This window comes from Anas platyrhynchos, chromosome 3 (assembly GCF_047663525.1).
Source record: "Anas platyrhynchos isolate ZD024472 breed Pekin duck chromosome 3, IASCAAS_PekinDuck_T2T, whole genome shotgun sequence".
In the NCBI taxonomy this organism is placed as follows: domain Eukaryota; kingdom Metazoa; phylum Chordata; class Aves; order Anseriformes; family Anatidae; genus Anas; species Anas platyrhynchos.
This window is the reverse complement of record NC_092589.1, coordinates 11,157,953-11,172,269: the sequence shown is the minus strand read 5'-3', so window position 1 is coordinate 11,172,269 and position 14,317 is coordinate 11,157,953. Positions and strand designations below refer to the sequence as shown.

General features: G+C 45.1%; 1 protein-coding gene across 2 annotated transcripts in view; it reads left to right on the top strand.

The window, feature by feature from the left end:
- Positions 1 to 14,317, top strand: part of SNAP25 (synaptosome associated protein 25) — a 61,403-nt gene that overhangs the window by 26,844 nt on the left and 20,242 nt on the right. For both annotated transcript variants that reach the window (XM_027453378.3, XM_027453379.3), the window contains exons 2-3: positions 5,710 to 5,844; positions 6,507 to 6,548. In XM_027453378.3, the coding sequence (XP_027309179.1) occupies positions 5,773 to 5,844; positions 6,507 to 6,548 (114 nt within the window). In that variant the 5' untranslated portion in view covers positions 5,710 to 5,772. The remainder of the gene's footprint in view (positions 1 to 5,709; positions 5,845 to 6,506; positions 6,549 to 14,317) is intronic.

Genomic DNA, 14,317 nt, shown 5'->3' with positions numbered 1-14,317 from the left:
CCTGAATATGCAGCAAAAAGAGGAGAAGGAAAGGCTGTCACCACACTCTGTCAGCTGGGGGGTGGAGCTGTGCCAAAGGCCGGCCAGCAAGCCGCTGTGCGAGAGCACCAGGAGGGAGCTGGGACCTTGCCATACCCACAGGCAGAGGCTGCTCTGTGACTTAACAGGCAGCACGGATGTGACAAAGGTGTTTCTTTGGAAATGGTAACTGCTGAAACTCTTGGGGTGACTTACATCCAGGCAATAGGCTGTGCTGCAGAAGGGATGCAAAAAGCAGTCTTTCCTCGAGGTTTTATTTCGGAGCTATTTAAAATTAAAATCCAAACAACAGAGAAATTTTTCATTGCCGTGTTTTATACAATAGCATAAAATCTTTAAATAGGATTCCTCATTGCAAAAGTAGCTGATTTGTTCTTCAAGTGCTTTCAGATCAATTAAAATACAATAAGAGCAAATGCAGGAAATATTTCTGTTACAGACAGTATTAATTGTGGTGTGCTCTGGGTGCAGTAGAGATGACAGAAGTCAAAACCCAGAAGAATTAGAGCTTGTAAGGGACATTTCTGAAAGCCCGCAATCTATAAAAGCCGTGCTCCCAACCCAAATAAGCTCCCAACCCAAATAATTTCTCACCACCTGTTGTTTGTCAGACTGAGTAAGGGCTTTTTGCTGGAAGCTGCCTTTCAACACTGCATCCCCAACATAGTTTCAGGGGGAACCATAAGCAACATGCAGATATGGGTATTTATGTGTCTTTCCACAGCATATTTGCACTTCTGATGTTATTTTGTTCCCTACTGGTGTTAGTAGGCACTTTCTGGTCTAGACTGATCTTCATGGTTAATGCTGGGACATTTCTTATAATCCAGCTGCAAAGAGCCAGCCCATCTAGGGAAGGCTGGAGGAGGCGGTGAAAGGCACGACCAAAGTGCCGGCAGCTGAGCAGGGAAGAGGATGGGTGCCTTGAGAGAAGGATCCTATAAATCCCCAAAGCTGCCTTGCTCCCAGCCATATCCCGTGGCTGAACCTGTCTTGTGCAGGACCCAGGGAGTCTCCTGAGTTGCTGCAAGGCAGTCCTGGGGAGAAAGGATGACCCCTTTTATCCACAGCTGAACTTCGTCTCTCCCTTTGGCAGTGTGCGTTTCTCCTTCTGCCAATGACCAAATTAAAACTGAAAGGGGAGTAGCTGTAACGCAAGCATCCAGCTTTTAATAACTCAACATCCTTCCCAGGATGCTTGATGACCAACATCTCTCTTTGGCTTTTCAGCAGCTCTGCTAATGCCACAGCGCTGTGGTAATTTATTTCAATCTTACACGAAAGAAGCATAAAGTGGGGTATTGACCGACTCTGACTTTTTTAGTAGAATACGCCAGTGCAGTCATCCCCTGGCTACAAATATCCACGGGAAGAATAGATGTGTCCTTTAATAACAAGGAGAGTGCTTAAAAAAGAACACTTTATTGCAGTGTTGCCTTCACCACAGTAAATTGCAGCATTTTCATTTTCCTGTATTTATTGCACTGAAGTGTTTATATCACTGTGAAGCAAATATTTGCTTTCAAAGGTCACTCATTGTCTCTCTCTCCCTCTGGGGATATATGTAGGTCTCTCTTAGACTTCACTGTGATTCCGTAAGGATATACAATGTTCTGGCCATGAGATCCTTTATTGCACCCGAGCACTACTAAACTAGCAGATGTAGAATTCAAAGTATAATAGGCAATGCGTTTCCATTAGCCAGTCTCTACGCTTTTCTGTAACTCTCAGTCTCCTGTTGTGCTCCTCTGCCAGCCCCGGTGTAACACGCAAGACTGGCTCACAGGGAATTTGATGTAAGCTGCCCCGTTCCCTCGGCTTGGCACATGATATTTTTTGTAACAACATTTGGACTTCTGTCTTCTTTTAAGAGAGCATTACGTATGTTTGTCTGTGATCCCAGAGGGTTTCCCTTTTTTGAAACAGAGAGACCAAGATCCTTGCAAAATTTTGCAACTGCATCTGCGTATGCAATTACTGCAAGTATAAACACAAATTGACTGAGTGCGTGCAAGTCGCTGTAGCTTCTGTAGCAACTTTTTAATCAAAGCTTAAGATCCTTAACATAGTACGTCACTTTGTTTTGATGATCTGTCACCTCTGCAGTAACCATAGACAAAATAAAATGTAGAGAAAATTAAAGAGCACTTTTTGGAGAGGTTATGCCCAGTCATATTGGGGATTTTTAAATCATTGTAGGCTTTTGGTACTTGATTCAAATCAGCTTGAATGAGAACAGAACACAAAATATCACAAGGAATTTATTCCCCGAGGTCCCCAGTAGAATCCTTGGTCAGTTCCCATGTAACTAAAACAGCAGCAGGTTGTAGTAACAGACAAAACCAGACCACTACTTCACATCTTGAAAGCCCATCCGGCAGTCAGTGAGTGCAGCTCCACTACCACTCACATTTGCTTGGCCATTTCTCTCATCCCTTGGTTTCAATGTTCTGATAAATCAAGCGGACCATATATAGGCCCCACATTTTTTTTAAAAAAACGTCTTAGAGGGAAAACCTAATTTGTACTGTAGTGATGTAATTCCCTTTAGAACATACGAATATGTTCTCTATGGGACTTTATAGATAACAGGGTTTGTTGCTGGATTTTCATGAAATTGGAACTGAATTTAAGCACATATGGGGCTTCTCTTATCTCTAATCTGTCCTAGTCCACCTTTAGAACTGCAAAATCTGAAAAAAAATGAAACCCATTCCTAGTCACCTGCAACATATATGCAGTTTATCATACTGTCTGCAAATGAGTAACCTTTATTGATTCTTGCGCATGGTTTTCTATTAAGTAAAGTTGAATCAGCACTGCTGCAGGGTACTTTTGTTTATGACTAAAACTTGATGTAAAATGACTTGTCTGGAAGAATGCTTTTTGCTATTTCTCAACCCATTCTAAGTGCTTTACAAATACCAAACAAGCTCAATAAACCTGTCAAATTCAATCACTTGCTCCAGAACATCTCTCTGGTTACAACCTCTGACATTTTTTTCAGTTTGATGCAAAAAAAGGATGCATCTGTCACTAAAATGTCAACTGATGCTTCTAATTAACCAAAAAGGAAAACTCCAAAGAAAAATCAACAAGTTCCACCGCTTTGTTACTTTTTTTGCACCACCCAACACTTGCTGGTTTGTGATCAGAATTTAATAAGTAAAAGATCCAAAATCAGGCTGGAATCTACTTGAGAACTGAGTTTTCTGCACATTTTTTACAATCTGTGGTGACTGAGAAGCAGACAGCATTATTAGCTATTGTCAGGAGAAGCACTCATCTCACCTGCACTTGCTTACAAGTCTGTAATCATTGAGCTCACATGGGATATGCTTAGAGATTGAACCAAATCCCCTGTTTACAGTGAGGAAAACACTACCAAATAGACATAAACCAGGACCAGTTTTCTGCTCCTCACAGTGAGATGTATACACCAATTAGATCAGCTCCAAAATCATGTCTAAATCTTTGTGACTTTTGCTAAAGATCAATGCTGCTCTTCTGCCAGCACAAGTGTAGTGAGGAATCCAGGCAGAGGAGAATGTTTTATTGCTGTGCCAGAGCTATGTTAATGCTGAGTTTTGCCTCGATCTGGGAAAAAACACTATTTGTGAAGCAGTGACTGCTCTAGTGCCAGCCTGTGCCAGGTGGGACAGGAGTTTGGACAGTGGTTCTTTATCAAAATAACTTATTTTTATGCCAGTCAAGCTGGCTCCATTTGCTGATCAGGAGCAGATCAGGAGCAGCTTCTTCATGAAGCTGCATGATGTGCCACAAAAAGCAATGTGCGTACAGCAGTGGGGTGGGAAGGTTGGGGTAGCCTTGAAAACCTACCCACTCTTTCACGTGCCCTTCAGGAGGACACCAGTTCCTAATTCAATTTTTCCTCCTAATCCTCGGAGTGTGACAGTTTTGCAAAGCTTATTTACTGCTGTTTGTGAGCATCCTTGAAGTGCCTGATATCAGTCTGAATATTAGCCATGAAATTAAGCTCCACATTAGCATCATCCGGGGCTGCAGATGAGTTGCTTAAGCTTGGTCCTTCACACCACTGTGACCATGCAGCTGGCAGAACCGGGTGGGCTTCTTTTCCAGCATATATTTGGGCTCCTAAATGTTGTGTGACCCTTCACAGAATGTCAGCCTCCTTCTGACAAGGACGTAGCGATGCGCTCAGTGATGAAAGTAGGATGCTGTGCCAGTAGCTTCAGGGCTAGCTCTCCAAGATGGATTTCTTCCTGCTGTAGCTTCAAAGAGGAAAAGCAGCCACGAGTGAGGGCAGGGCTAATGTGAAAGCATGAAGGTCACATATTCCTTCATAGATAAGAAAAGAAGTAAATTTGTTGCTGGAGCTGCAGAAGAAATGCAAGGAGTGGTCTGCTTTCCTTACACATTTCTAAGTAAACAGGGTGTGATCCAGGAAATATCCCTGCCACACAGCCGTACCTGTTCAGCTCATACTCCTGTTGTGCTGATGGAAAGTGCTGTCAAAGCAATAAGTGGGTTCATCTCAGATAGAAAATAATTTGCTTTTAAAAAGAGTTATTATTGTTAAAATTTTAGAGCCAAACTCTGCCCTGGCTTATCTTGTTTTATAAAGGCTACACATATCACAAAGACAGGACAGAAGATAGCCCCTGGGATTTTGCTTTCCTACAGCAGCTTTACTGAAAGGGGCTGTTTTTGTCCTCTTTCTGTAATTGAGCATGATGGCATGTGCTTTATGGCTGTTTATTCTCAGTCCCCCACAACTTCCCCACCTCCTCTGCACCTGGGATTAGGTTTTTCTGCAATGAACAAATCTAACATTCAGTGAGCAGTAATTTGCAATGTGGCATGCTTGAATCAAGCAGAGAAATAAGCCAGTGTTGTTGTTATAAAGACCTGACAGATGGTAGGAGGACCCGCCTTTCTTAATCAAGTCATGCTCAGTAATCAGAGCTAGCTCGAATTTATAACAAAAAAGAAGCCCTAACCAAATGAAGATTAGTGGGCTGCATCCTGATCTCGGGTTAGGACGAGCTCAGTGGCGTTGACAACGCCAGATAAGTCCTGCAGTCTTTTCACCTGAAATGAAAGATTCACCCAGGTAGATACCTCACCCGATCCAGCTGTAAACACCGCTTCAGAGTCTGAACTAGAGCATCCTGGACAAGCCATTAGCTGATAAAAATCTGAAGTTTCATTGTCTTTAATTTCACTAGAGATACATTAGCTGAGTGCCCAGCCCTCCAAGCGATGCAGTTGAAATATAGGATGCGAGCGGTATAGGCTTGACCTTGACCTCCTTTAAATTAAGGCTTTTAATTCTAGGGCAGAATAAATGGGTCTGAAGCCCACTTCTGTTACCAAGCAGTGCCCCCTAAATCTCCAGATGTGGTGTGTATAGCTTTTGAATCATTAATGAAAAAAGAAGGATTTGTTTTTCCTCAGCGAACACAGTAAGAATAGATCCTTGTTCCTCAAGAGCGATTAATAGCACAGGAGTAAAGCACCACCTTGACAAATCCTGTGTGCTCTGTGTAGGAATGACTATCCAGAATGAAAGCGTTTGGGTGAGGGCACTCGTAATAAAAACACTTCTGGGGGACTGGCATTTAAGCACATCTCAGTGCTTCAGGGAGCCTAACCACTCCGTTTCTTTCCCTTTTCACTGTCTTCCAGGCTCGCAGGCAGCTGAGCACAACTCCTTGATCTGCAGCTTCCACAAACACACCCACAGCTAAAATGGCGGAAGACGCGGATATGCGCAATGAGCTGGAAGAGATGCAGCGGCGTGCCGACCAGCTTGCTGATGAAGTGAGGCTGAGGGCTAAGCAGGAACCCTGGGGCTGGGTGTGGGTGACAGGCATGGCCAGAGACAGGAGCTGGTCTGGCAGAGGAGTTCTGGGACTGATTCTGTTTTCTGTCATCTTAACACGGAAAGCAGAACTGGAAAAGAAATGAAACAATTCAGCATCGTGTTTGGTCCAGATTAAGTAGTTTAGATTAAGATATTTATTGATCATGAACATGGTTTAGGTACTAGGACATGCAGCAGTTTGACTGACCTTAGAGCAAAACCCAGCAATATGATATTGTCTGAGGATCCCTTCAATCTGCCAAGCCTATGCAATATTAAATGTCACCAGTTAGGTGATTGCAAAGTAGCTGAACACTGCAGGCTGTGTTTCTAAAGTGGAACACCAGCTGCTCCCAGCACCACCACGGCACCGCAATGGTGAGGGGAGCGCAGGCGTTAGAGCCCGCAGCTGCCCCGGGACGCGGTGGGAAGCGCCGCATTGTGAGCCCTCCTGGGGGCTGAGGATGAGGAGATCGCTGTCACCCGCCGATGGCCTGATTTGGGGGGAAGGCAAAGAGCACAGGAGAAACATGCTGTCAGCGTGAGCCTGCACATTAGTGAGGGAAACTGTGTCTTGCCAAATCTAAGTGGTCTAAGTGGCTTTTCCTGTTTTTTCCAGTCCCTTGAGAGCACCCGCCGAATGCTGCAGCTTGTTGAAGAGGTAAGGACTGCATTTTATTTGAGCTTCTGTTGTGAGCAAAAGCGATGGAGACTGACACATTGGGAGGTTCCTTTTTCCCTCTTACTCACAGTGCTAGGGCACGGCCATGGCTTTTTGTACCACTCCGTCCCTCCTCACCCTACCCCAGGCAGGCAGCTCATTTGAGACACCATGCCTGAGCTGCCCAGCGTCGAGCTGCAGGCCAGCCGCTGAGGCACGATGTTTTGCCCATATCTGAGTACCCATAGAGACAGGCTGCTCGAGATAAGGCAAGGGAGCAGCTTCTGAAGGTGACCCGGAGTGAGGGACAAACAGCTGAGTTTGCTGCAGAGCTCCTGGAGCCTCGTGCTGGCACCTCCCTGATGTCCTTGCCATATCGCTGCAAGCGGGGAAGGTGAGAAAGGCCCTCTGCCTCTTTGCCCTGTCCTCTTTGATACCTCCCTCTACAAAACCACTTGCAGCTATTTATAGAGCATCAGTCACCACACGTTAAGTGCCACTTCACGCATCTCTGAAACATTTATTAGGGTTTCAAGGCTTATGAGCTGTCCTAGATCGACAGCTCTGGAGAAGGAAGTTCTCTGTTTCCACGGTGCTGGGGAAGGGGACTTGTGCTCAGCCCCCACGGCTAACACAGCCTGCACCCACCTGCAGGGGTCACCCCCAGAAGGAAAAAGCAATTTGTCCTCATTTCACCCTCTTTGTAACAAAGGGCTTTAAAAGCTGGGTGCTACCAAACTTGGTTCAGGTTAGAGCAATCAGGCATCAGGCGGTGGAAAACTTTGCTCCTGCCTGACAGGCTGTGTTATTTCCAGACACTGTGCGAGCTGTGGCTCTGGAACTGGTGACATTTTTAATCAGGGTCATCAGTACTGACAGTCTGGTCAGTACTCCTGTCAGGTACTCCTGACAACTGGAGAAGTCTCCAGCAGAGACAATGGGCAGAACATGACATCAGGTCCCACGTCCAGGAACAAGCACAAGCCCAGCCGTAGGCTTCACGGCCTCAAAATCAATCAGGACTGTGGAGATCAATGGAGCCCAGTGGAGATAAAATTAAATTTCCGTGTACAGATAGATGAGCAGATGGGTCATTGAGCATAGTCAGCATCACTTCTCTGCCACAAACAATTCAGATCTGGGCCCCTTGCAGCCAAGGCACGCTCTTGTCTTGCAAGCAATCTGCCCCTCTTCTCTGCTCAACTCCCTGGATGTGCCATTTCTAACCTTTGCTTCACATCACCTCCCGGCTGGACGCAGCTCCTGCTTTAATTCACTTCGCTGACATGCACAAGTCTTACACGTGTACCTTCACAAACACAAGGCAGGAGAGCACGCTGCCCCAAAATGCCTGCGATCAAAATAGACAACGCAGATGATGAGTGGGAAGAAAAAGAGGCACAGGAAAGGGAAGTGATTTGCCCAGGGCCGAGCCATTGGTAAATATCAGCCCTGTCTCTCCCAAGCTGTATTTGTGTGACCTATGCACTGCTTGAGTTTTCCTAACATATTGAATGAGCATATTGTGAATGCCACTGGAATTTTAGTATTAAATCACAGCAAATGGCAAAGTGGGAGGAGAACTGGGAGTGCTGCATTTACCAATGAATTTGTGTAGGACTCCAGTGCTTCTTGGAGGAGTGCGGCATCTCTCTGGACCTGGCTTTTATTCAGCTGCTACAATATCTTCCTGTGCAAATACAGAAGTTTCTAAAACTAGCCCTGAGTAGTCAAGGGAATTCATTTACAATGAGCTGAATATTATTTTCACTAATGTGACTACAAAAGACCTTTAAAATTCTCCTGTGCTCTGAACAGCTGGTTGATTACTCTGACCCCATTTTCTAGGTACTTCACAAAGCACGCAGCGGTTAGGGAGTGAAAGATTTTAGACTAAAAAGACAAGTGGCGAGTGTCTTTGAAATTGAGCTTGCACTGTTCTGATTTAATAGACAAAAAAGAAATCCGATTAGACTCACTTGCTTAGCAGAACCTGTCTAGTGGGTAGAGATAGAAAATATTCTTCCTCAATGAAAGAATGCTTTTTACTTTATTCTCTTGATAAAACAAATCCAGTACTCCTTAACGAGGAAGAGCATGCCCCCACGTTTAAGCATTATTCCTATATACATATATATGGATTCCTGTCAGGGTTGGCTCCGCTCTGCTGGATGCTGGGGAAATACAGAGTAAACAGCCTGACTTGGCTGCGCTCTAGGGACAGAGGAGTGCTGTCTGCTCAGGGAAGGCCTACAGCAGTACGATGCTGAAATGAGGCCAGAGCAGGAGGGACAAATCTGATGTCCACAAAGGATTTTCTGGGCCCTCTTTGCCTCAGAAGACTCGGCTGAGTCTGAAGACTAAGCTCTGCTGCTGTTTGCAGGAAATGTCAGTGAGGAAAACGGAGCTGTTCTCCTTGCTGAAGGACCAAATCTGTTACCGCGGCTCATTTTATAACCCAGCTTTGCAAGGAGCTGATTGTTTCAGCCCTAGCACAACAGGAGAAGCCAGAAGAAGTGGTGAGTGGACATTGTAAAGTGGCCACTGCTTTGCCCGAGGGCAGCTACGTACTGGGATGGCAGATTACAAAAATCAGTTTGCTCTGTGGTGCTCGGCATACCTATGCAACACACAGCTACATCCGCATTAACCAACGGCATTGGAACTGCTTGCTACTCACTGCTATAAACACCTGCACTTCATGACATTGCTGTGCAATGTTTCCACCAAAACATAAAACAAAAATGAACTTAAGCGGGAGAAGTAAGACTAAAACATAGTTTGTAGCTGACTTTCTCATTATCTTCTTGTTCGAGCTTTTAAACTCTGGGCTGGCTGTACTAAATGCAGAATAACACAGTAGGAGAAAAGCCGTGAGTCTGCTACCATATTCTAGTGGAACCACCATCGCTTTTAAAAAAATCGGTCATTGTAAGGTGGATAGTTTCTAGCTCTGACACAGCAAGGGAAAAAATATCAACAAGATCAGTAGTGCAGAAAGCCCAGCAAGAAAGCACTTAGCAACGAGCACAGACAAAAGAGTTGTTTTGTACATCCAAATCCAGACAGGACTATTTCTCCTCTTACATGCTGCAGGGTTAGAGTCAAGTTTATTAAGCTATCAGAGCTGAAATGCTAAGCTGTGGAAGTCTGATAACGTCACGATGCTGCTCGGAACAGGACACTGAACATACAGTATACCATTTTACTTACCTCCTTCATTTTTGATTGGGAAGTTAAGTTTCCTGTGACATTATTACCACAGTCAAATGCCCCTTAATTATAGACTAAAGAATTTTAAAAAAATCTATTAATTTAGATTTTGATCCAAATCTTGTCAAAGCTGATTTGAAAAATCCCTTTGACATCATTAGCTATTGGAATGGTTTTACTCAGACAAGTGTTCTAGTCTGTGTAATTCCACAGAAACACATGTCTGGCCCAGAGGAAGGTGATTCATAACTCTGGTGTCAGTGCTTGCCATGCAGGATGAAACCCCGTGTAGCTGGGTCTGTCAGCTGGGTAGCACTGGAGCCAGGGACATTGCAGTAGATGAAAACCAGGCACGCAAGATTCAAAGGGGGTTATACGCAGACCTGTATTGACTGAGGATCTGAGCCCCAGGGTGAATTAACAGGCTTGGAAAAGTAACAAGGCTTTTCGGTCAGGCACGGAGAGACAGTACAGTGTTAACAGGGTGACAGTGAACCTGGAGCTGGAGTTGACGAAATGCATTACTACGGATGACTAAAAGTGTTTCTTTGACCACAGTTTTGTCTTTAGGGTGTTGACATGCCTCTTTAGTGTCACTGGGAACTGCTAGCATTCTCAGCCTGTCTTCATTTACAATTGCCTGTGTTAATTTATTCAAAACAAACTCTATAAACCATATTGATTAAAGCAAAATTCTTCATTGAAGAGGAAGTTTGTGTGTTCTTCACATAAGTGAGAGTACATACCTGTTTTTCAGGCTACTTCCTGAAACACAGAGGAAGGGGTTTCTAGAATTTGGGTTCTCTATCTGATACATCATTCCCTTATATTGCGAGGAAAACCAAACCTTGGGCTTAACCACGGTTGGCATAGCTGCCTTTTGTAGGGGGCATGGATAGGAAACACACTGTATTTCTGGAGGGACTGGCATGCCCTTAGAGAAGTCTTCCCAATTCCCTTCCTTGGGAAATTCAGTGACATATCAGTAGTCAACACAGCAATGCATTTCCCCTCCAAAGTGCTGGGCAAATTACAGTGAATGCCTTGTAGATTAATTTAATGGGCTTTGAGTGAGACCCTACTACAAAAAAGTTTTATAAAGCTGTTATAGAGGATTGAGGATAATGTATATTAAAGACTGCAGCAGGGATCCAAATTATGCTGTTAAACTGGCTTCTCTGAAGCACACTGCCTTAAGATGATGTATCTAAAATCAGAATTAAGCCCAAAGTTTTAAAATCATATATTCTAGCATATCTGATTAGTAGCTTAGCCTGTGGTCCAGTGGAGAAACCGTATGTGTGCTTCACAGAAACCACAGGAGTGTGAGATGTTTGCTGTATACTGTGGCAAAATCCAGCAGCCCAAATTCTCCTCTCAGGTGCAGCAGGAAGAGAAAGAGAGTCAAAAGTGAACCCAAAGAGACGAGGCTGTTGAGAGATGGATTGAAGTGGCATGTGCTCCATGAACTTTGCAGGACCCCATCAAAGATGTACTTTTCTTCTCTCCTGCCTGAACTATCCTAAGCATCCCATTTTCTGAGAACCCTTATTTTCTGCAAACTAGATGGAGGATTGCCTGTGCAAGGATTGGAGAGCCTTAACTAATTCCTCCATTGCACAGGAAGACAGAAACGCCCTAATCCTGGGGAAAGGGCACCATTAGCAGACATTTTCATAACACCACAGACCTCACTACCTCTGCCCATGCACAGGTTCCCACGTAGGATTTTGATGTTGGTGAGCGCCGTGTGTGGGTGGGAACCTTTCCTGAGCCCCTGGATGGGACAAATCCCAAGCCAGCACCCACCCGCTGCCGTGACATGGGCTCATCTGGGAACCTGTTAACAAGGTTTTATGATCGGTTGTTGTAAAGCATATTCCTCTGGGCTGGCAACTTGCAAACACAGCTTTCGTCACCTCTCAGCAACCAGTTCGCGTGTGTCTGCCGACAGCTGCTCCCACTGACCGAGGGCAGTTTCTGAGGTAGTTTTAGTGCAGGAAACACCAACGTGTTCTGTGCTTGGGAAATCTCTCCCATGAGCCCCAAATACATTTCTTTGGTACCTTTCTTCCTCTCTGTTCCTTTAGATGAAGAAAGATTGAGATTTCTAAAGATGGCTCAGCCTGTTTGCACCGAGGGTCAGATATCCAGAGTGTTTCTCTCCTGCTCAGATGTCTGGATGATGAGCACATTTGCCAAATAGCTCTGTTTGGTTTTGGGCTATCTAAAAAGTCAGTCACAATGGAAATAATTAACTCTTGGGAAAGTCTGGAACTGTTTTAAATGTAGAAATGTGGTTTTATATGTATTTTTTCAAATTGGCTGCACATGGTTAATTTTTTGTGAAAAAGAAAACAATTAATGCTTAATCAAAACTTGGAACAGGAGGAGATTGTCACTTGATGTCTGAATCACCTCTTGTCTTTGTCAGTGAGCATCTTTTTATTAGCTTCAATGTGCTTTGAATTAGATCTCAGATGCAGACAAGTGTATTCAATGCACACTCTAATATTTTCACATTAGGATTAATGCTGTGGCAGGCTGAGCTACAGGTCACTTTCTTAAGAGATAGAGTATTGCCTGATGAAATGAAATGGTATCGATGGCCAAGTAAGTAGCAGAAAATTGCACCTCTTTAGCTCCGTGCAAGGATTTAATACGAAACACAAACCATAAGGTCCAATTGCCAAGTTCCTCTCTCAGCATAGGTCTCATTCAGGTCACTGGGCAGCTTAGCTGCATAAAGGCAGATTGCTCAGATCTCAAAAACTGCAGAAACAGAAGGTCAGAGGGCTAACGAGCATCAAGCATTTCTCAGCCTGGCTATGTTGGAGTCGCTGAAAGCCAATGCCTCTCACACCACCAGCTGCAGGTTTTCTAATTCAGAAAGGTGTAATGTCACACCGCACTGTATTTACTCAAACCCAAGAGGACTCAGGATCCAAGCAGCCTCCTTGTGTTTGTATGATGTATGTTTTGTTAAAATGCATATAATCATTCTGGGTAAGCCACCTTGGGTACCATGAGCACAGAGAGGGCACCGTAACAAGCTACCTAACATCCACTGCTCAGCAGATCTGATACTTGTCCCACAGAAAACTTAAGATCATTAAGGGCGGCTTCCTTACTGTATATAGGCAAATCTAAGATGACCCTCGGACTCTAAGTTTGCAAAGGCTGTGAAAATAAAAGCTGGCTGGGACTCAAGCAAGTGCAATGTGAGCTTGAAAGGAGAGCGAGCAGCAGCATCACCTGGCAGACAGCTGGCCGAAGGGCAGGAGGCTTCTCTCCACCTGCCAATTCCCACAGGGCCTGAAAAAGGGGGAGCAAACCCGGCTGCACACATCTGATGCTTGTCCCAGTTCCTACAGTGACGCAGGCACTAAAGAAAAGAGCGGGAGTGCAGAGGGAGGCAGACGAGAGCGCAACAAGGGGCATCTCACATCCCTCTTGAACTGAGTGGGGTGCTCTTGAAGCAGAGCAGAGAAGCTCCAGCTGCAGCCACCTTGAGTGCTGCCGGCGGGCTGGCAGCTGAGCTGTGGCATGCAGCGCGCTGCTGGCTGGCCTGCAGGCACCCCGGAGTGTGCCAGTGGCAGAGGGACACCACTGCTCCCCAACAGAAGGAGGAGTGACGGCAGGAGGGATAATGTGAAGCCCTGGACATGCTTCTGGGAGGAGGGGGACAGCCTGAAAAAAACAGGAGGGACGGTCAGGACACAAGGTTTCTCTTCCTCATGTTGCTGTGTAACTGTGGGCAAGCAACTGCCTCTCCCCATCCCCTGCAAAATCAGCACCACCAACTTTATCTGCTTCACGGGGACATGGGTGGCTTTCTGTTCAAGGAAGCAGCTAAATTACTGCCACACATGTCCAGGTAACTCCCTTGGCAAGCTGTCAGGCCACAGAGGACTTACTTCATCTGTTACTGAGATGCAACAGTCAGGCTATCGTTCAGGCCATTAATTATTCACAGATGTTATCACTGCTCTAAGCAGAACGGAGCTAGTTTTCCCTTTGTAATTAAAAAGGAGCTAATCTAATCTGTGATATAGCTTCGTATCACAGCACCCAGAAACCCGAGACACCTGGTCGCACCCCAGAGTGGTGATAATGCATGCAAAAACTGTATTTGTGAAAGCTGGCCTGCTGCTGTTTCAGGCAGGAGGGAGCTCAGAAGTGCTCATCTTTGCCTAAGCCCTGCTCCCAGCAAAGATGATGGTGATAAGACTCCATTTAGCCTTCACAGGAACCAAGATAGGATTGGCATGGAGGGGTTTGAAAGTCCTGCCTTCAAGCTTAGTCCAAAGTCCATTGATGGACACTAAAGGTGACTGTTGAATGAATTACAACTTGGCTCAAAAACATTTTAGGTCTCTGAGCCAAAAAATATGATTTAATCCTACTAAATGTTAGCCTGCCTTAAAATGGATTTCCTAAGGAGGTAAGCTCTCTGACTTCTGTGTTGCAAGGGCTGTGTACAAAGTGCTACAGCTTATTACCAAACATGTTTGTGTGCCATCTATTTCTCCTGTGGGATGAGTGTACATCTGCAG